This window comes from Dasypus novemcinctus, chromosome 5 (assembly GCF_030445035.2).
Source record: "Dasypus novemcinctus isolate mDasNov1 chromosome 5, mDasNov1.1.hap2, whole genome shotgun sequence".
NCBI lineage: Eukaryota > Metazoa > Chordata > Mammalia > Cingulata > Dasypodidae > Dasypus > Dasypus novemcinctus.
This window is the reverse complement of record NC_080677.1, coordinates 36,573,205-36,596,399: the sequence shown is the minus strand read 5'-3', so window position 1 is coordinate 36,596,399 and position 23,195 is coordinate 36,573,205. Positions and strand designations below refer to the sequence as shown.

Below are 23,195 nucleotides of genomic sequence, written 5' to 3'. Positions count from 1 at the left end.
TATTATAATTACTCAGATTTGTTCAACAGGGTTAAAAAGTTAGTACTATCCTCTTTCAGCAATATAGTATCATATGATAGAAATGTATCAACATTTTAAAAACTCATTATTTTCCAACATGAATTGCATCTTTTTATTGTTCCTTTTCTTTTCTCATCTATGAAGTCAGTACTAAACTAATAAGCAAATTATAAGACTAGTAACATTTTTGGTTAGTGTTTCTCACTTTATTTTTTAACATAATCACTGGTTTACCTGAACTTTGTTGGAATTATTTACATTAGTTTAAATACCTATATGTCATTCATTAAATAGAAAATTGTTCTACATGCTGAAAATGCAGTAAAACTGCTATGACATCATGACACTGCACTTTCTTTGGGTTCAATTTATGTACATTGTATTTAGTTTGAGTTTTCACTTAACAATATAATTAAATATTCTAAAATTCTCAGGGTATTTATTTTGTATCAAGGTATAAGATATAAAAACATATGTTATTTTCAATTCTTTTTTACTTCTTAAAGCTTCACACTCTTAGATTTCCAAAGTCAAATTAATGTAATGCAATGTTATCAAAATAAACGTCTTAAGGAGAATCAGCAAGATGGTGGTGGACTAAGGAGCTCCTAGTCGGCTCCTGCTACAGAGCAGTTAGTAAACAATCAGAGCTCTCTGGAGCTAGCTGAAGCACCTGTTTGGGGTGCCAGGAGGCCAGAAGAGCATCCTGCCTCATCCTTGAAGGAATGGGAGAAGGAAACTGCCCATCTGCAGAGAAGACTTGTAAGTAGAGTGTTCCACGCACCGGAGGCTGGTGCCCATCCTCCACCGGAGGCACAAACCGCCTCAGGAGCTGTTCTACGGCTAGAATTGAAGCTCCACTTCCCCAAAATGGGGGAGGAAAAGACGATGGGCACCAATTTCAGCTACTGATGAGTAAATTCAGCAGGTTAAAGTATAATCCTGAGAACAGCTAAAGTTTCAGCCTGTCCAATCCAGAAAGAGGCCAGTAGCCACCATCTTAACTCCATGCCTAGCACAGAGGGAAGCGGGGTGGACTGAAAAATCCCAGTTTTGGTGGGGACCGGCTTCTTTCCATCCAGATCATATTGCAGGTCTAGCCTAGGCCCCAGTGCCACCTCCAGCAGGAAGTAAGCTGCGGGGACCTGCACCAGCCTCTCCGGGAAATTACTAGCCAAGTCACGGAGGCCGGTGATTGTCCTACTCTGGTGCGCGAGCCACCCCAGGAACTATTCTGTGGCTGGAATTAGAAGCTCCATTTCCCAAAAACAGGGGAGAAGGAGATGGTGGGCTGCCAATTTTGGCTACTTATTGGTAGACTTGACTGGCTAAGATAAAACCTGGGGAACAGCTGGGGTGTGAATCAGCCCAAGTTGGAAAGAGGCCAGTGGCCGCCATTTTGACTCTGCCCCCAGCCTGAGGGGAAGCCAGGACTGAAAATGACAGTGATGGTTTCTTTCACCCAGATTGGTTTGCAGTCCTAGCTTATGCTTTAGCCCCACCTTTGGCAAGGAGGAGGCTGGTCGGCCCTGCACCAGCCTATCCAGGTAACTGTGTGCAGGTACCTTTGGCTGGCACAGACTGAAAATTGGAAGTCTACTGGGCAACTGCAGTCATCTTGGACCTGCAATGCATAGATTGTCCCCTACAACTGCAGCTCCATCCCCGCCCCAGGCAGGGGAGAAGGGGGTGTGAAACTTCATCAGTCTCTCTGAGCAACTACAGCCTAGGCCTGCACAACTTGGATTATTCACACAGTTGTGACTCTGGCAAAGGAGAACATTGGAAGAAGTTTCATTGGTCTCTGGTTCAATGCAGGCAGCATGAACCTCTACAGATTACAGCACCAACTACATGCTTGGCTTCTACTGCACAATTAGCAAGGGAGAAAGGGCAAGAAGCCCTAGACTAAAGAGAGAAACTGCACCCAGAATAATACTCTAGTAATTCAGGTGTCAATACACCAACAAAAAATTACAATCCACACCAAGAAACAGGAAGCTTTGGCCCAGTTAAAGCAACAAGATAAGCTTCCAGATGACATAAAGGAGTTGAGACAACTAATCACAGATGTTCAAACAAATCTCCTTAATAAATTCAATGAGTTGGCTAAAGAGACTAAGGATATTAAAAAGACACTGGATGAGCACAAAGAAGAATTTGAAAGCATAAACAGAAAAATAGCAGATCTTATGGGAATGACAGGTCAAATAAATGAAATTTAAAAAATACAATGGAATCATGTAATAGCAAATTTGAGGAGGCAGAAGAAAAGACTGGTGAGCTTGAAGAAATGGCCTCTGAAAGTGAACATACAGAAGAACAGATGAACAAAAGAATGGGAAAAATTGAGCAAGGTCTCAGGAAACTAAATGACAGCAAAAGGTGTGCAAACATACATGCCATGAGTGTCCCTGAAGGAGAAGGAAAAAGGGGCAAAAGTAATATCTGAAGAAATAATTGTAGAAAATTTCCCAACCCTATTAAAGGACATAGATATTCATGTCCAAGAAGCACAACGTACTCCCACCTGAAAAAATCTGAATAGACCAACTCCAAGACCCATACTCATCAGAATGTCAAATGCCAAAGACAAAGAGGATTCAAAGAAAAGCAAGAGAAAAGCAATGCATAACATATAAGGTATACCCAATAAGATTAAGTGCTGATTTGTCACCAGAAACCATGGAGGCAAGAAGAGAGAGTTCTGATATATTTAAGATACTACAAGCATCCTATATCCAGCAAGACTGTCTTTCAAAAATGAGGGCAAGATGAGAATATTCACAGATAAACAGAAACTGAGAGAATTTTTAAGTAAGAGACCAGATTTTCAGGAAATACTAAAGGGTGTGCTAGAGCCTGAAAGAAAAGACAGGAGAGAGGGGCCTAGAAGAGAGTCTAGAAATGAATATTATATCAATGAAAGTAATTAAAATTGTCAAAAGAGTTGTGAATACAAAATATGACATAACACTCAAATAGTCAGGAATAAACTTAACTAACAATGTGAAGAACTTGTATTCAGAAAAATGCAACTCAATGTTAAATTTTTAGAGAAGGCCTAAATAACTGGAAGAACATTCCAAGTTCATGGATTAGAAGACTAAATGTCGTTAAGATGTCAATTCTACTCAAATTGATATACAGATTTAATGCAATCTCAATAAAAATTCCACCAGCATTAAAGAAAGAATTGGAAACGCAATCATCAAATTTATTTGGAAGGGTAAGGGGTTCTGAATAGCAAGAAACATCATAAACAAGAAAAGCAAGGCCTCATCTCCAGACTTTAAATCATATTACCTAGCTACAGTGGTAAATACAGCATGGTACTGACATAAAGACAGACACAATAGACCAATGGAACCAAATTTATGGTTCGGAAACAGACCCTCACATATATGGTGAAGTGATTTTTGACTAGCCTGTCAAACTCACACAGCTCGGGCAGAACAATCAATTCAGTAGATGGTGCTGAAAGAATTGGATATCCATAGCCAAAAGAAGGAAAGAGGACCCCTATCTTATACCTTATCCAAAAATTAATTCAAAATGGATCAAAAACCTAAAAATAAAAGCAAGAACCATAAAACTTCTAGATGAAATTATTGGAAAATATCTTCAAGACCTGGTGGTAGGTGGTGGATTCTTAAAGGAGATAAGAGAAGGACTGAGTAGACTACTGATGTTTAATGTATGTAGAAGTTTTAATTAGCTTTACTATAAAAGTGTGGAAATGGATACAGAGGATGGTAACACAGTGAGTAACAGCTAGTTTATAAATGGGGATGTGACTGAAAATGGTAGTCTAGGTATATAAATGCCAATTGGCAGAATGCTAGAGAATAATCTAAGAACTGAATAGCACAGTAAACCAAGAGGTGGATGAGAATTGTGGTTGATGGTACAGATGCAAGAGTGTCCATTGTGAGCTACAGCAAATGTATATCACTACTGCAGAGTGTTGGGAATGTGGAGGAGCATGGGAAAAATATAGCAGGAGTGATCTATGGACTGTGGTTAGTAGTAATAATAAATATTCTTACATTACCTATTCAAAAGATGTACTGTGTTGATAATGAGGCAGTATGGAAAATGTGAGCCAAATGTACACTATGGACATGGTAACAATCAGATGATATTATCTTATCTGTAGCAAATATTCCACCACAGTTTGATGTGTTGATAGGGGTGTTGTTTGGGAATTCTGCACATGTGCATGATTGTTTTATAAGTTTACAACTCCTGTCATAAAAATATATTTAAAAAATAATAATAGGGTGGGTTGGGGGAAAAACACACCAAATGTAATATAAGGACTATTAGTAGTAGTAAGATTTTGACAATATTCTTTAATAATTTGTCACAAGTGTCTATTCATAATATATGATGTTATGCATATTTGCTTTGTAAGTTCACAACCTTTATAATACACTTGTTTACGTATGTTCATATATAAATGACATAAAGATAATGATAATAGGTTTAGTTGGGGGGAAAATACTTAGATTAGTTGTAATATTTTGACAATGCTCTTTAATCATTAGTTAGAAAGGTTTAACAATAATGCAAGTTATTGGTGGAAGGGTGAGTTATGAGAGTCCTGTATGATGTTATATATGTTTGTTTTGTAAGTTCACCACTATTATTATACACTTATTGTTTATGTATGTTTATGTATGAGTGATATACTTCCATAAATTAAAAAAAAATAAAATAAACCCCTTAACATAGACTTGCATCAAAAAGTAGGGCATAGTTTAAGTAGGGCATCAAAGGAGCTAGTTTATAAGCATTGCTTTTATTATTGATACCTACCAGTTTCAAACACTTGTGATTACATAAGTGAGAAATACAAGTTCAATCAATTTCTATTTTCATGTTAACTTGGGATAAAGTGAGATAATAAACCTAAAAAAAGGTTTTTAAAATCCTGACTGTAATAGTGATATAAAAGTCAGATAATAATGTCCGAGTGTTATACTTCAGGGCTACAGAATAACAAAAGTCTCATTAAACCAATTGCTACTATTATATAACATATGTATTCTTTTGGGTTTGATACTACACTCAAACCAAACAAGTTAACACACACTGAGAAAATACAAACTATACATTTAAAAACTTACAGTTTTTTGAAAGAACTAATCATGGGACCATTTAAATAGCAAGTTATCCAATAAAAACTTATTAAGAATACAATTATGGTGCAGGTAATAAAACAAACAGTTCTTAATCAACAATCTGCCTTTTATGTCATGATTTAAAGCATACCAAATGCTTTTCACTTACTTGTCCCATTATTCTATACCCAATGTTTTTCAACTCATTTGTCCCATTATGCACAAGTGGAAAGAATGGTGGGTAATAATAAAGACTTGGGCTTTCACTAGATAAGCCCTGTTATTAGTTGACTAGTTGGAAAAAATTACAAAACCATATTATTTGCAACCTACCTTAATTAGAGGAATTTTATAGAATGAAGCAGTGATATTCAATAACTATTTTAAAAGAAAGGAGGGAGGTTGTTTATCTGTTCTAAGTATAGATATATTTCTAAGTATAGATATATGTTTTTTTAATGGAAGATGAGCAAATCGTGGTGGTGGTGGTAGGAAGAGACAAAAAGAAACAAATTTGCTCTGGAAAAGTGGAGGGAATGGAAAAGAACAAGGAAATAAGGAAGTATTGATTGTATAACAGACCTTTCAATTGGTGGAGAAGCATTTCAGGGATTTAAGAAAAAGAAATGGTAGATGATGAAGATGGTTTTAGAAACAACATTTAGGAATACTAAGAGCTGAAGCATAATTGTAAAGAAATACTTCCTGTTTTCCTTCAGCTATTCTGTTTTATTTTTTAAAGGACATAAATATATAAGAAAGCAAAATTTCAATTTTTATTATTAATTTTTAGAAAGAACAGGTTATCTCTAAATTTTATCTCATTTTTCTTACTAGAATGTTCACTTCAGTTTTTGTTATGGTCATAATCTATTCCTTCTTCTCTTACCTTATTTAATGCTTTTTAAATTTTTGTCTATTATTGTCCTTCTCTAATTGAAATTTACATTCAAATTATGACTTCTAGACAGCCCTCAATCTTTAGCTGACTTGTAGAATCTAAGTTTGGAGAATACCCCCTTGTCTTGATTTATTTACCATCTACAGACTAAATGAAACACAATATGCATAAAAGAATTAGCGATATAAAGATAATGCTATTAATTCTGAAATTATGATCTTTGAAAGTCAAGAGCAGCAATTCTATATTGTAATCTTGCTTTCCAAACAAATGTATTAACATAAAATTATAAAGTCATTAAAATTTCCTCAAATAAATTAAGAAGTTTGAAAAATACATTCAGTAGAATCATGTCAGTATAATATCAAAATAATCATATAAAAATTGGGGACAAACAGGCATCTATGCTATTAGTTGTCAAAAAAATCCATCCAAAATAACCCTAATTTAAGCCAACCTTTCTTTAAAAATCACATTATTTATCTGATATCAGAAAGCACTGTCTGGTCAAAATTAATATTACAGGGCCAAGAAATAATACAACTGGTCAAAATACAATTCTAGAAGTTTGGGTTGTTATTTAACAATGACAATAAGACCATGACAAGGGATATGTGTTCTGTAAGGTATGGAAATATTAAAACTAATTTTTTAACCTTCCATAAGAACACTTTACATTAAAAATGTAAGTTGTGGAAAATGGTTAAGTTTAAGAGACTTGAAATATAATTGAGCATAGTTCAGAAAAAAATATTTTTAAATGTAAGCAATTAAACTGTTCAAAATAATTTTTTAAAAAAAGACATAAGTGTGAATTAGTTCAGGCTATAATGAAATGATTTTTCGTTATAAGATAAATGTGCTTAATGTTTCCAATTTAATGTATTTGCTTGCATGTATAATCATTTTTGGTGACTTAGATATGTAGACACACCAACAATTCATTTACATAGCTTAATTATATTCCTAATGATAATGAGAGCTGTGAAGAAAAAAAGCAAAAAAACAGTAAATAAATGAAAAAGGAGGAAAATTCTGCTTTGGTTGCTTCCATGGGAGAATCTCATTTACTTCATTTTCTTCTCCCCAGATAGGATGAAAAGAGGACAAAAAAAGGAGAGATGTAATAAATAGAGACAAATGAGTAAGAGGAGAAAATGAAGAAAAATGACCCAGGGACAGGAAGAAAGGGCCAATCAATGATTTCTTCCTTCCCAGCACTGGTAGTAACAAAAGAAAAAAGCAAGAATTTAAAAAAACAAAACAAAACACCTCCTTAGAGTTCATGTTTCTTGTCCTTTATTTCCCAATCCTTATCACCCACTGGTTTAGCACTGCATGATCCCACTCTATGATAAGTTTAAGCATTTGGGAAGGAATCCCTTCTTTCAGGGTTCATATGGTGAAGGAATAGATAATAGGTAGAAGGGGGAAACATTCAGGATACAATCAAATACAGAGACTCTAAACGTGATTTCAGATAGTCATAAACTAAACTAGCAGTATATATATAGTACTATGCTTCAGAAACATTATGGGATAAAAAGGTTTTTGTGGGTTACCCTGTAATCTCTATGTCCTTTAATATTGTTCCTGAAGCAGAAAGAACTATATAAATAAATTAAATTTCTGGAATAAAATCCATTTGTAATTTGAGAACTGTCTAAATATTTAAATGCAACAAAGATATATATTTTCCCCACAAGAGGCCAAAACGTCTAGTGTCAGCTAAAGAGCCCAGAACAATAAGGTGACAAATAGGAAGAAGGACCACAAGGATGGACAGTAAAGTTTTTATTTCAGGCGAAAATGGTAATGAGAAACACTGCTCTAGAAGAAAAGCCAAGACAATCCTTTTAAAAAGAGGGAGAACACAAGCTACTTGTCGAGACAAATAAGAAGGACCTTAAACTAGGAAAATTTTGGAAACCATTTGGATAAAAGGAATTCACACTATAGGTAAACTAAAGGGCAAACAAGACCCTGTATTCTGTACCTGCTAAGCGTACCTAATTTGCTTTCTGTAGTTTATTATCTTCTACAGTCTCATCTGTGACTTTTTTGTTACCATAAACAGGAGTTACCCGAACGTTAAGAGTTATGCATGTTGGGTAAGTGCAAGGGGATAGATGGTAAGGAAGGTCACTTTAATGAGGCTGTAGTCCTAACACAGAGTACCAACTCTTCAGGTGGTGGCAAAAATGGAACCTGAAGATCTGTAAGAACCTAAAAGACATACATATTCAAGTATTCTTTTGTTTTGAGATTTATTTTCCTGTATTTCTAGAAAATGGTTGCTGTTTTATTGCAGGGTAATCTTATTCTGCTAATGCATGCACAGATGTGCACACACACCCTCCCTTTCACACATACACAAAGGCATAAGTATTTTACCCCCAATTCCCAAAATGTCCACCTACACAGCAAGAATAAAAAGTAGAAAGGGAATTAAAATTCATTTCTGCTTTTCCTTGGTTAAAATTTCCTATAACCTCTACGTTTTTTGGGAACTAGACAGTAGTAGTATGGGAGCAATTATGGCTACAATAACCAATATGGCCTGGTTTATTGCCTCTATGCCTATTTTTACCCATTAATGCCAAAAAAGAAAAATCAATCAAGGTACCACCATACCTAATTAAATGACTTTTTACCTGTAAACTAGCTCCATTAGGTAGCATAACTTCTCTAAAGAAAATGAAGCATGTTTAGACTCTGACTGTATATTTTAAATAGTATCATAGTTTGTCTTGCTAATAGCAAACATTACCACCTCTTTTATGCCTTCCCTAAAGTACTTTTAAGAATTGTCACACTGTGGAGTGGGTGTAGCTCAGTAGTGGAGTACACATTTCACATACATGAGGTCTCAAGTTCAATCCCTGGTACCTCCTTTAAAAAAAAAACTGTCATACTAACTTTAAAAAAGAAAAAGATGATCATTGGATAAGCTAACTAATTTCATCATCATTCCTTTTAAAAAAAAATACTATCACCTAGATTCCCTGAGTGGGAACAATGGGAAATGTTGTCATTATCAACTTTGTATTTTGCCTTGAATAACCTAATTTTTATCACTCTTTCATTTTATCTATAGAAACCATAGAGGCAACTGGAGGCAAATACACCAAAAGGCCCTATTATTTTCATCTCACTTTACAGGAAGAATAAAACAGAATGAATTTTGTTTTACCCTTAATACACATAATACATGACTGCTTGGAGTCTTTTACTTCCCATCTAGTGGTTACCTTCTGAAGAAGTGTAATCTTCTTATAGTGATTACTGCTACTATAATAAAGTTATAAAAAGAATAAGAGATCAAATAAAGAAGAATAAATCTAAAAAGGAAAGAAAGAAATGGGAAAGCATTGAGAAGGTGAAGAAATTAATGTCCAATAAAATTTTTAAAATAATAAAATGAAGCAATCATAAAGGAATACTCAAACAAAAGACAATCTTGGAAGTAAATTAACTTCGAGAAAAATACAAATGCCTATATTTGCATCAATACTAAGGTATGCTTTTCCAGGACATCCAGAACAAATGGTTGAAAGTCCCTATTAATTGTTATAACTCAATATGCAAGTCTCTTTGTTAAAGAGATAGTACAGAAATAAGAAATATTAAGGAATATTTGCAAATAGAATATGAAGAGAAATATAAAATGTATTAATAACTTTAAAATGAATTTTCCTACTTTCCTATTCTACTGAAATAACATTTAAAAGCCAATATAATTTTTAAATAATTTTCCATTCATGTATCATAAGGAGCTCCATTTTCCTTATTGCCTGTCACTCGTAGATAATAAAGTAGGAGTTAAGGATGACACAACAATTCTCTCTTCCAGGTCACTGTAGTACTATTTACTAAAATTAGAGTTATAGCATCATAAGCTTAGAGAGAAATATGAGAGAATCAACAATGGTCTAATTTGAAGAGTTAGGCATTTCTTACCGTGTCTTTTCCACCTATGACCTCTTATTGACATGCTGGTTACTGCATTTCTTGATATTCTAGAGGAAGTTGGTGTAATTTCAACTTGAATACACCTGGTACCCTCCTTACTAGATTTCATGGCACCATGAGGCAATGAAGCCTTTACTGCATTAGCAACCTAAGAAGGAAAAATATAGTTTACAATTGACATTAATAGTATGCTATCATAGCATCAGATAAAACATGATATTAATTTTTAAACATATTTTTAAAAAAGAATACTCTCTTCAAGCTATTTCATAAGTGATACAAACTCTCTAGAGTAAGGAGAAAAGAGCTCAGAAGGAATCTAATGGTTAAAAATACCATGTAAGTGATGAAATTTAAAACTTCCAGGCGGCGGACTTGGCCCAGTGGTTAGGGCATCTGTCTACCACATGGGAGGTCTGCGGTTCAAACCCCAGTCCTCCTTGACCCGTGTGGAGCTGGCCCATGCACAGTGCTGATGCGCGCAAGGACTGCTGTGCCATGCAGGGGTGTCCCCCACGTAGGGGAGCCCCACGTGCAAGCAGTGCGCCGCATAAGGAGAGCTGCTCAGTGCGAAAGAAAGTGCAGACTGCCCAGGAATAGTTCCACACACACGGAGAGCTGACACAACAAGATGATGCAACAAAAAGAAACACAGAGTTCCCGTGCCACTGACAACAACAGAAGTGGACAAAGAAGACGACACAGCAAATAGACACAGAGAACAGACAACTGGGGTGGTGGGGGGAGGGGGAGAGAAATAAATAAATATTTAAAAATAAATAAATAAAATAAAATTTCTGAATATTAAATCAGATTTCCAAATGGCTAGTGCTAATTAATAAATGCAGCTAAAGCATGTTAAGAAAATTTTTGTAAGTAAAAAAGCTACCAGGTATTAGGTAGTCTAATGAAATTTTCAAATTTTATTATATATACCTTTTCAAGTATAAAATTTTCCTAATATAACAGGAACATAAATCAATGAGTATTAATGACACACAGTATTAATGCACTATGAATGGCTACTTCTCAATTTATAGGTCTAAATTGACAAATCTTAAATTATAAAATTTATATAAATAAGTGAGATACCTACCAGCAATGGCTCTGGATATAATTCCAGCTGGGCTCTGTATATAATATCATCTAATGCTTTTTGAGCTAGATCCCATTCTCCATTATAACTGTAAAGTTAAATACATTAAATTAGAAAAGTATAATATTTTAATTTTATATAACAAAATATGAGAAACTATCTTTAATGAGGAAAATAACATATCATATTAGCACATTGCATGGCATTCCATGTTCCTTAAAAATGTATTTTTAAATCTTTGAATTCCTTTCAATTGTATCTGAAAGCCTATAATAGCAAAGAAAATTTTATAGATGTACATTTCTTTTCTAAAGAACATCTCTATTTATAGAACAAAACTTTTAAAAGCTAGAACAATTTCAAAGTATTTTACACTTTCAAAGCAAGTCTGAGCATAACAAATTATACACCTTAGAATAATGTTCAGAATACTTTATGGTAAAATTACTCTGTAACTCCCACAGTAGTTTTTTTTTTTTTTTTATGAGAATCTACAATTAGTGTGGCTTGCAGTATTCTGTGTAGTTACTTCTTTGCATTCTGATAGTCATTAGAAGTACATACATGATGTTTGCTGCAAAAATAAGGCAGGTATCAAGGAGAAAGTATATATATGAATAATTTTCAAAGATATGGCCAAACCCTTCATAAAAACTGCTTACGTGACAAAAATGAATAGATATAATGGCTTGATAATCTGCCAACAAAATAAGTATGAATTATTACATCAAGAGTGCAAATGAGGCCTAGAAAGAATATTGTTCCCAACCTAGAAACAATATAATCTACAAAATAATGCCTTTTCAAGGACCTATCAAAGAGAGTTGAGTTCATGGGGCAACCAAGCAGCCTGAAGTACAGGTGCTTTTATGGAAAAATGGGCCACAATGCCAATGGGTAAGAAAAACTCAGATAAAATTTTTAATCAATTGCTAAAAGCCAAGTGTGAACTAGCATGAGAATACAGAATCTCTGGGCACACATACAGGGGGAGCTTGTGCCCATGCACAGGCTTTTCTTCACAAACCTCACTTAGTGTTCACAAGAAAAACTGGGGGCAGGGCGAGAGACCAGAGAAAGCTTCTCTTGGTGGTCTAGGTCTGAACGTGGCCACCCATATAGAAAAAGTATGAAGACCCAGCCAGACTCTTCTCCTATATGAGCAAAAGTTTTTAAGCCTTTGGGGAAAGAGTAGCAAACTCTTTCAGACTCAGGGCAGGTACAGGTGAAGACCCATCATGGCTCTGAGGGAAGAAAAAAAGAATAAAACTTCTACCCTTGAGAAGAATCAGGAAACCATCTTGTGCTGAGATAAAGAGAGGTCTCCTACAACTGAGGAGGGGCAGGATCACTGAGAAAACAGAGATATGGGGCCTGCCTAAGACTGAGGCTGGTCCAGACAAGAGAGAATATCCTCTACCTACACCCTCCTCCCACGCAGGCTACTACACTCAGAACAAGCAAAAATAGTCTACTCCTGGAGATCAGACAAGAAGGTAAAAGGAGACCTTCTGTGAGTTATAGGCACATAGGTAAGCCAAAAGTTGAAGATGGAGCAGGAATATTGAGAAAACCCTCTAGAAATCCAGCTCCCACCCCAAGTACCAGGTAATATTAAGTAAAAGGTATCTTTACAAAGTAAAAGATAAGGTTCAAAGAAAAATACTAGTCCTAAGGCATTAAGCACTGAGTCTCAATATTTGAGAAATAGTAAACTATTTCTGATCACAGCTCTAAAATTTTTTTTTAAGATAAAATTTTTGGAAATTGGAAAAAGATATTCAAGGGAAAAAAACAATATGAAAATTATAGTGAAAAAGTAATAAAGAAAGGGAATACAAGTTGATTTAGGTTTTACTAATTTTCATTCTGTTCTTGAATTAAAGAAAAATGAATTATCTTAATTGGGTATAAATCCTTCAGAATTTTAAAAAATAAGCCTTACATAATTATCATCAAGACCTTGATTCATACTCTTTCACACAAACTATGCTAATTATGCTTATGTACTGAGGTGATAAAATAGTAATATTTTCAAAGACATTAAAGGTTTATTTTGTATATGAGATAAACTTACAAGGCATAATAAATCCCTGTTAACATTTGCACCATGAATTCTGAAGAAACTGGTATCCTGTTACTTATACCTTTGTATTTTCTTACTTGTTGTCGAGGATATCCACAAACACAGATTCTAGAAAGATCAAAATAAATATATTTGCGAAATTGGTAAAAATGTACATTATTTTAATTTTAATATTTATAAGCCAACAATGTACCAGCTATGTTCTTAAAACAAACAATCTTTATGAAACAAGGAATCTTCCTAAACAGTACATTTGCCTATAACTTCTTCTTGAGTAAGCTAGACTAGAAAAAAAATTATAAAGCTAGAGGTACATTAATATATAGTAAGTGAACCAGGTTCTCATTGTTGGGTCACTAATTTTGGTCAATTCAATTACCAATAATTTCTGGCTACAGCAAAACCTATTATGTGGAACTTGGCACCACTGGTCCTAAATAGACCTATGATATGATCTTCTATTCCTCACAAAGGATTTGACATAAACTGCAGGCTCCCAAAATTACTATAAAATTAGCTTTAATACTCATATTGTACACCATAATAAATTTCAGATGGATTAAAATTTTAATGTTAAAAAAACTACAAAAGAGATAAAGCATAAGCAAATAGTTATCTATTCTTCACATGAGAAATGCCTAAACAGGATAACAAATGTAGAAAGAAAGTTCAATAGATTTTACTAAAATTTTTAAAAGAAACTACAAAAAAACAAAATTGAAATGCAAATGAGTATTTATTATAATGAGGAATATTTACAATTAAGAAGTAATAAAGTAAAGGAGTATTTATTGTAAATAGGAAGACAGCTAAAAGTCCAAACAGGGGACCAATTAGATAAATTATTCACAGAATACGATGAAAGAATTAAACATGATGATTTGAAAGTCTATTTTAATAACAATGAAAAAACTGTACAAAACAATACATGCAGCATAATCCCTTTTTGGAAAAAAAAAATAGGGGTATGATGTGTGTCACTGTAAAAAAGAATGTACACAAAGTCAAAGAGTTATCTCTGAGCTACAGGATTATATCTGACTTATTTTCTTATTTATATTTATATGTAATTCCTAAATTTCTTATGATCAGCGTGCATTGCTTTAAAAAATAAACAGTAATTTTCTATTTTTAATAAACGTATACACTGGACAGGAGCTGTGTTCTTATATTATGCTATGGTTGATATAATATAACTTTTACTTAATATAGTACTAGCCAGTAGATTGTAATTATTTATCCCCTCAGCCCATGCAATCACTGCCTGGAATTTAGTATTTCCTCTACTCAATGACTCTAAAGGCCTTCAATTTAAAATGCCCAAGTATACCACGAACCTTTTCAAAATTATCAATAATTCGAAACAACTTTAAAGAATATATACAAAGTCATTTGTTATTAGGACAATATCAGAAGTCTTTTGAGCCAAGAGTAAAAGATAAACAGGGAAACAGAAAAATTAGCTGTACATGAAATAAAATCATCTTAAATTTTGTTTGCTATTACAGAAGCTTATATATAACTAGAATAGACTCCTCTTCTATTATCTAAAGAAGCATACTTAGAAAATTTTATTTTCTTATACCTTCTACCTTGTGTTCATAATCTAATCATGGAGACTGTAGTAAACAAATACTTACAATGAAAAAGTTACAGAAGTGGCAAAGCAGAGAGTGGTAAATTCCAGGGGAAGAAATGGAGAGTCGAAGAAGGTTTTTCAGAAAAAGATTCCTGCGAACTGAGTCTTTTTTTTTTAAAGACTTATTTTCAATTTATTTCTCTCCCCTTCCCCTTTACCCCCTCCCCCAGTTGTCTGCTCTCTGTGTCCATTAGCTGTGTGTTCTTTTCTGTGTCTGCTTGTATTCTTGTCAGCGGCACTAGGAATCTGTGTCTTGTTTTGTTGTGTCATCTTGCTACATCAGCTTTCTGTGTGTGCAGCGCCACTCCTGGCCAGGCTGCACTTTTTTCAAGTGGGGTGGCTCTCTTTATGGGGTGCACACCTTGCACGTGGGGCTCCCCTATGCAGGGGTCACGCCTGCATGGCACAGCACTCCTTTTGCACATTAGCACTGCACGTGGGCCAGCTCCACACAGGGCAGGAGACCCTGGGGATAGAACCCTGGACCTCCCATGTGGTAGGCAGACACTCTTATCATTGAGCCAAATGTGCTTCCTGTGTGAACTGAGTCTTAAAGAAAAAGTGGTATCTTCCAGGAGGAAATTATAGGAAAGGGCAAAGGCAGAGAGGGAAGAAACAGCACAGCCTTGAGGAGATGGGAAATTTTAGTAGGATGGAATGCTAAGATACCAGGAAATAAGCTAGCAAGGGTCAGATCATGGAGTGTCTTTTATGACCTGCTAGGCTTTAACCTGTAGGCAATGGGAAGCAACAAAAACTTTTTGTTTTGTTTTAAGCAAGGGAGTGATATATTGGCTATACTGGAAGAGTTCATTAAAAATGGAGGGTATGGTGGAAGAGTCAAAATATGCAAGGAGTAAGATGAAGCAGGCCTGAACTAAAGAAGAATGGTGGAGAGAAAGAGAAAGGGTGGGACTGGAGTCACACCTTGGAAGATAATTAGGGGTGAGACAGAAGGAATAAGAGGAATGGATAATTCCCACATTTAGTTTCGATAGCTGGATGAATGGTAGTGTTATTAACTAATTAAGACAAATAGGACATACTGTTTTAGAAGAAAGATGAAAAGTTTCAGACACGCTTATTTTTAAATATAGAGTATAGATGTTATCTTTGCCTGCCATTCTCCTTTTCCCCATCTTCTATTACTAGTACCTCCAGCCCTCAATATAGTCACATGATTATGGTACGGCTAACAATAAAATTTTCTGTGACAGAGATCACTAATTATTCCCCAACATCCATTTTCCCCTTCTTTATGCTAATAATATATATGTAAGGTAGGCTTCTCTCTTCTCTCCCCTGACAATTTTAGCTAGGACAATGGCCACTCTGCTAGAAACCACACTTCCTAGCCTTCCTTGCATATAGGTGTGCCCATGTGACTAAGTTCTGGACAGTGGTCTGTTAAGTGAAATGGTACAGTTTCTACATGATAGCTGTTAAAAAGCAACTGCATGCCTTCGACTCTCTTTCTCCCTCCTTGCAAGATAGGAGAAAGATGTAGTAGTAAGATGTAGTAGTAGAAATCCATTATCATAAAGACAACGGTAATACCAAAGAGGATGGCAGAATCCCAAGACAGAAGGAGCCTGCACACTTTATAAACATAGCCAGACTACTCCTAGAGCATTTTTACATGAAAGAGAAATAAATGTTTCTCTTATTTAAGTTACTATTATTTATCTGTTAAAATAGCCAAACCAATATTAAAACTGATACACTACTCTTCCAATAATAATATCTAACATGATCCCAGCCTGGCACAGAACATATTTTGCTGGATTTTTTCTTTTTCCATATTGAAGCTGGGAGAGAAGATGTTCTTTCTTCTGGGGTCACTAAAAATAGACAATATAAGCTTTTAGGTGTCTGTACTCACTACATGTTCTTACTACATGGAAGAAGTTCATCTTTAGAAGGAAAGTACAATGCCAAAAAATAAAAAAGCTGAGATGAAAGAGATGGTAACATTTTAATCTCTGGATCCAGGTGATCCTGAGTCCAGCTCCATTCCTGCTCTTCCCAAGTCAAAAAGGCCAAGGAGGGAAGGGGACATGGCTCAACTGATAGAGCGTGCATACCATATGGAGGGTCCAGGGTTCTATACCCAGTGTCTCCTGATCCATGTGGTGAGCTGGCCCATGCACAGTGCTGTCGCATGCAAGGAGTGCCATGGCATGCAGGGATGTCCCCCGTGTAGGGGAGCCCCAAGTGCAAGGAGTGCACCCCACAAGGAGAGCCACCCCGCATGAAAAAAGCGCAGCCCGCCCAGGAGCAGTGCCATACACATGGAGAGCTGACGCAGCAAGATGATGCAACAAAAAAAGACACAGTTTCCCAGTGCCGCCTGATAATACAAGGATGCAGAAGAACACACAGCAAATGGACACAGAGCAGACAATGGGGGTGGGGGGAAGGGGAGAGAAATAAATAAACAAATCTTAAAAAAAAAAAAAGGCCAAGGAATTTTTCCTTTGGTATTATCTAGTTTAATGTAAATTTCAGTTAGCTGCAACATGAAAAGTCCCAACTTTTACAAGGTATCTATGGGACATTTTGATGGAGATGGTTATTGGATCTACAGGTTAGAAAATCAGGAAAGAAGAGTAGGATTCAGGCGGTAGGATATGGTCAGAAAAGTTGTTGCTGTTATTCCACAACTTTTTTCCTAAAACAACTTTGCCATGGTTCTAGGATGGTCTATCAACTTTTTAAGTTTACTTTAGGTAAGAACTAGAGAGAGAATGTGCTCAAATACAAACACACTGGAAAGATTCCCAGGGGAAATAAGATTCTGGATTTTCTCATTTTCTGTACTGGCTACTCATATGGTCATTTTTTTTAAAAAAGCTTACCTAAAACCTTTATTCAGAAATGCAAAGGATTAGTTTTTCATAGCTATTAATATTAAAATTTGACTCCATTAAAAATTGACTCCAGCAGTTCTGCATTTATCAATGAAACATTTTTTAATAGTGAAAACCCAATTATTTCTTTTAATCATAATTCTACTGATAGAATAAAAAATCTGAAGTGGAAGAGAGCATCTATCATTCATTCATTTAACAAATAATTATTAAGGTCCTACTATATGGTAGGCACAAAACTGAGAATAGAGCAGTGAACAAAACAAAGTTCCTGACATCACAGGGTTTCCAGCAGTTGACAGAAACATCAAAAACAAAAAGATAATTATAGTTACAAGTGCTATAAAGAAATAATCTGGGGTGGTAAGGTGCTACATTAGAAAAGACGGTCATGGAAGGCTGAGACCTTTGAGCTGAGACCAAAACAGTCTAGTCCTATCCAGCTGGGTCACTAAGTGATAATCTTTATATCTTCTTTTCTCCATTCCTTTCTTTTAGTATTTAATATTCTCTAGTTAACTCTTCAGTTTTCTGATCTCCCTCTATTCAAGGATATTATTCTCTCATAGACCCTTCACTGAGTTTAAATAAGAAGATGAACAAACATAAAACAAAAAAGCTACATGCCCCATGAATGCCTACTCCTCCATTCAGCCATACTATATATATCCTTAAGTTCTCTGGTTTCTTTTTACAAATCTAAAACATAAAGACTCAACCTTAAGAAAGATACGCCAAGTGGCATAATCCCTATATTTGAAATAACCTTACTTTATGGTCACAAATAGATACATGCCAAATTTCTTAAACCCTGTTAAAATAAAAACCCTTCGGAAGGCATCAAAAATTTCTGGGAGAAGTTCTGAACAGCAATTTATAAGTAAGAAACACTGTTCTCATTCTCTGTTCATTCTTTTTTTTTCTCACTACCTGGATGTGTTATCATCTTTCTGGTGCGCCTCTCTACTCACTGCAGGTTTGAGATGGCTTTTTTCTTTTTTTTACCAGGAGGTCCCGGGGATCAAACCCAGGTTCTCCATATGGTAAACAGGCGCTTAATTGAACTACAGCTGCTTCCCTCTAGGATTTCTTAAAGTGAAAGTAAACTTATTATATTTTTTATTTTTACTTTTTTAGGAGGTGCCGGACATAGAACCTGGGACCTCATATATGCAAACCATGTGCGCAACCAATGAACTACAACCAATGAACTACGCCTGCTCCACTTAAAGTAAACTTTTTTGGTTGTTGTCTATACATTCTGAATCACAAAACTGAATAGAAAGAAGGCCCATTCCAGTTAGGGTACTTGGACAGTTTTTCATGAATTTACAAGAACCTAAAATAGAAAAGAAAGTTAGGCTAACTACTATTATCAGATCAGACCAATGAGTAGAAACTAGCCTGAAAGAGGGAAACACTTGTTTTTCTAATTTTTAATTTGAGGTATATTTAAAATTTGGTCCAGTTCTACTTTATTGCCATTTAGATAAAATATATAAAGTATGAAATAAAACTAATAAATTTCCAAATCTATTCTCTTTCTGCACTGTCTTTTAAAAAGTGGGGTGAGGAAAGGAAAAAAGGGGAGAAAAAGAGTAAGGGAAAAAGAAAGAAAAAAAATTGACTACAAAGTAATGCACATTTTCTGTCCTCATTCTACTTTTTGAACTTAGAGATCTAAAAAAGGCTGAGTTTTCTATCACTTTCCTCAAAAGAACACTACACAAAATCGTGCTCAGGGAGTTGGAGAAAAGATGATTTTAATCTGGTTGTGAAGGATGGGCAAGATTTAGATAGGTAAAAAGAAGTTTACAAATAAAATAATAAGCAATAAAAAATCAACTCTAAGTTCTTCCAACAATGAATGACCTGGTATAAAATATGTCCTACAACTGTTTTAGTACATAGCAAAATTTTCACTTGGACCATACTGAAAGGAGAAACAGGAAATGCTAAATTTATTCTGTTTTTAATTTACAAATTGTTGTCCTTCTCTGCCAACCTTCCCCCATGTTTTGGTATTAAAATAGTTTTCCTTTTAACGAAAAAATGTTGACGGCAGATGTTTATAATACAATGACTTGTCAAAATTTAAAGTTGGCAACACTATGTAGCTACCCCACTCACTGCAGCTTTTTAAAATTTTATAGATCTGTGAAATTCAAAAGTCTAGACACCTTTGTCTTTAAATGACTTAAAGTAAAATATATGTTAGAAAGACACGGTAAGTGTGAGAGATGGCATATTGGTGCCATCTCTCAAGGTCCAGGAAATGTAATTATGCTCTATTTTAGCAATCTTCTCAATGACTCTCTCCTCTTCTCCAGCTTTTCTACCAGGTCCCTTGCTTTGTTGTCCCCATTCTCACTCTGGTTGCTTTCCAGCCTACTCAGAATCAACTACTATTTTGTTTGTTGTTTTATTTTGTTTTGATTTGATTTGATCCTAAGAATTGTTCTATGTACTCTGCTTTTGGCTAGTTCTCCAAAGTTGTATTATCTAAATAACTTCTCCAAATCATTCTACAAATTCCTTAATTCCATATTTTTCCTTATTTACTTGCTTTTCTCTGTCTTTTTTGCTGGTTTTTTTTTTTTTTAAAGATTTATTCCGCCCCCCCCCCCCCCCCGCCCCAGTTGTCTGTTCTCTGTGTCTATTTGCTGCATCGTCTTCTTTGTCTGCTTCTGTTGTTGTCAGCAGCACGGGAATCTGTGTTTCTTTTTGTTGCATCATCTTGTTGTGTCAGCTCTCCGTGTGTGCGGCGCCATTCTTGGGCAGTCTGCACTTTCTTTTGCACTGGCAGCTCTCCTTACAGGGCACACTCCTTGCTCATGGGGCTCCCTTACACAGGGGACACCCCTGCATGGCACGGCACTCCTTGCATGCAAAAGCACTGCTCATGGGCCAGTTCCATACGGGTCAAGGAGGCCCAGGGTTTGAACCGTGGACCTCCCATGTGGTAGATGGACGCCCTAACCACTGGGCCAAGTCCGCTTCCCTTTTTTCGCTGTTTTAAAAAGGTAACATGTTCATAACGGAAAATTTAGATATTCACAGAAAATCACAAAGAAGAAAAATTAAAATAAACCATAATTCCACCAATTAGAGATAATCAATGTTAATATTCTAGTCATATTCAACCACTGCTGGAATCATACCATATATATTATCACTAAATATTTCTTCTATATTAGGATCTTTAAATCTTTGCATAGAATACACAAGGACTATCATAATTTATTTAACCAATCCCTTGGTTCAACTTTTTTGAAAGAAAGAAAAGAAAGAGAGAGAAAGCAAACAAAATAGAACTAACCACATGCCAAAAATTAAAACGTCATAACAGTTCCATTTTTTAGATATATAATATGATTACTCTTCCAATAAGGAACTATTCCATTTAAATGTTATTCCCCTTTACACTCCTCGTCACACTTTTTGTGACTATTATTTACAGTGAGCTTTTTATGTGCTGGATAGTCTGAGCTTGATATTAGCTTATTTAATGTGTTAAACAAATGATTAATAAACAACAACAAAAATAACCAGGTATTATAAACTAATAATCCTAAATCATATATTTCCCTATTTAAAACATCTGAATTTTAATTTACCTTGAACAAATTTGACACAGTGACTGAAGAGAAACACTGGGCATATAGGTTAAGGCAGCATTGTAACACAACAAAAGGAATGTCAACACTTCAAACCTAAAAATAAACCAAAAGAATATTCACAAATCTTTAGAATTCTAAGAAGTCAAACATAATTTAAAGTCTTCAGGGAGAGTTGTTATGTGACAAAACAGACCTCAACAATATAATCATACCAATAATAATATAAAACTAAAAGGAAAAATAAGACTTCCCAAGTAATAAGCATATGAAAATTATTTTTAAAATACAATGTTCCAGAAAACATCTGAAGCAAAGTACAACCAACTAATATAGAACATGTTTTCCCTCTTCTATAAAATGACTCAATATCCAAACACATTTTTAGCACACCTTATTAAACATATTATAATTTACTGAAATAATTTTTTAAAAATCAGTATGACTGGACAATAATTATGTCTCCACACTATAGTATACCTATTCTGTGCTGTTAGCATCTCCCTTTGAGGATGAGGTCCACTGTACACAACTTTCGACAAACCATGTTGGGATAGAGCACTCTCAGTCAGAGCCATGGAACCAATGCTGGAAGGCTAAAGACAAGACATTTAAATAAAGAAAAAATACAGCCATTTTGCTGAAATTTTATATTTGGAATATTACACCACTAAAAACGGTTGCCATGAACATCATATATATTAAAAATAAATATTAAGACTGACTACCAAATTTTTTCGGAAAGATTAAATAAAAATCAAATCATAAATAAGAAAAAACAGCTCAACTTCAAAGAATTCTAACAGCAATATATAATCGCAAAAAAAAAAAAAGCAAACTAGTCTCATCCATCAGGAAATAGAAATATTTCAAAAAGGAACTTTCAATAGATCTTTTACTATCAGATTAGCTTAAAGGTTAATGATTTTGCTTTCTTCTTTTGCTTTGAGATTAAAAATTACTTTGTGTAGTGTTACATACTTTTTGAGGTACTAATAAACTCATTGATTTTTTTTACCTCACTAACTAAACCCTAATTTATGGCAACTTCAAAATTTAAGACCAGTAAAATTACTTTGAGAAAATGTACTTACTTCATGATAAACAGATGGTTTGGATAAAGATGGAATCGTAAAACTCAATACCTTGCTATGTCCCTGTTTGTCAACTATTTCCTACAAAAGTGAAAGAAAATATCTTAAAATATTTTTGCACACAAATTTAAAAGCTAAATTTAAATTGTTAGTCTACATGAAAAAAACATGTAAGTACAAAGGAATTTTTAAGTCAACTAAAACCTTAAACCATGATAATCCACCCTCAATTACTGATAAACACCAGTAATTACAATGTACATGCTTTCACTTTTAAAAATTACTAATGTACAGTTTTCTGGATGGCTGAAAGATATAATTCCTTAATAATCATTAATTTTCCACATGCAACAAGTTATATTTTCTAAATAAATTAACATATTTACAAAAGATATCAAGAAAAAGACCTTAAATTTCTTTTTCCATTTTAAAAACCTCAAAATTTATCTAGAATATCATGCTAATGAATATCGTGCTAATGAGTATATAATAATGCAAACTATATATCAAATCAATGGTGTAAAAAACTGGAGACAGTGCAGATTTTATGAAACAATTACTGCTGGATATTTTAGCCCTTGAGATTATATTAGATCTTTTCTCCTAAACTTTTTTAAGGTCAAAACAGATAACTCACAGACAATGGATTTTAGGTTTAAAAAAATTGAAAATGCAACCCTGATCAGATTTCTCTATAAAAAAACTGAAATGGTCTGACTTTTGGCCTAAAATCAAACCAAAAAGGTATAATGATCTGATTATATATATATATC

At 34.6% G+C, this 23,195-nt stretch overlaps 1 protein-coding gene across 3 annotated transcripts in view; it reads right to left on the bottom strand.

Moving 5' to 3' along the window:
- Positions 1 to 23,195, bottom strand: part of HYCC1 (hyccin PI4KA lipid kinase complex subunit 1) — a 116,800-nt gene that overhangs the window by 19,331 nt on the left and 74,274 nt on the right. For all 3 annotated transcript variants that reach the window (XM_058296886.2, XM_071215122.1, XM_058296887.2), the window contains 6 exons: positions 22,423 to 22,503; positions 21,809 to 21,924; positions 21,329 to 21,424; positions 13,194 to 13,310; positions 11,117 to 11,204; positions 10,009 to 10,168 (listed from right to left, as the gene is read on the bottom strand). In XM_058296886.2, the coding sequence (XP_058152869.1) occupies positions 10,009 to 10,168; positions 11,117 to 11,204; positions 13,194 to 13,310; positions 21,329 to 21,424; positions 21,809 to 21,924; positions 22,423 to 22,503 (658 nt within the window). The remainder of the gene's footprint in view (positions 1 to 10,008; positions 10,169 to 11,116; positions 11,205 to 13,193; positions 13,311 to 21,328; positions 21,425 to 21,808; positions 21,925 to 22,422; positions 22,504 to 23,195) is intronic.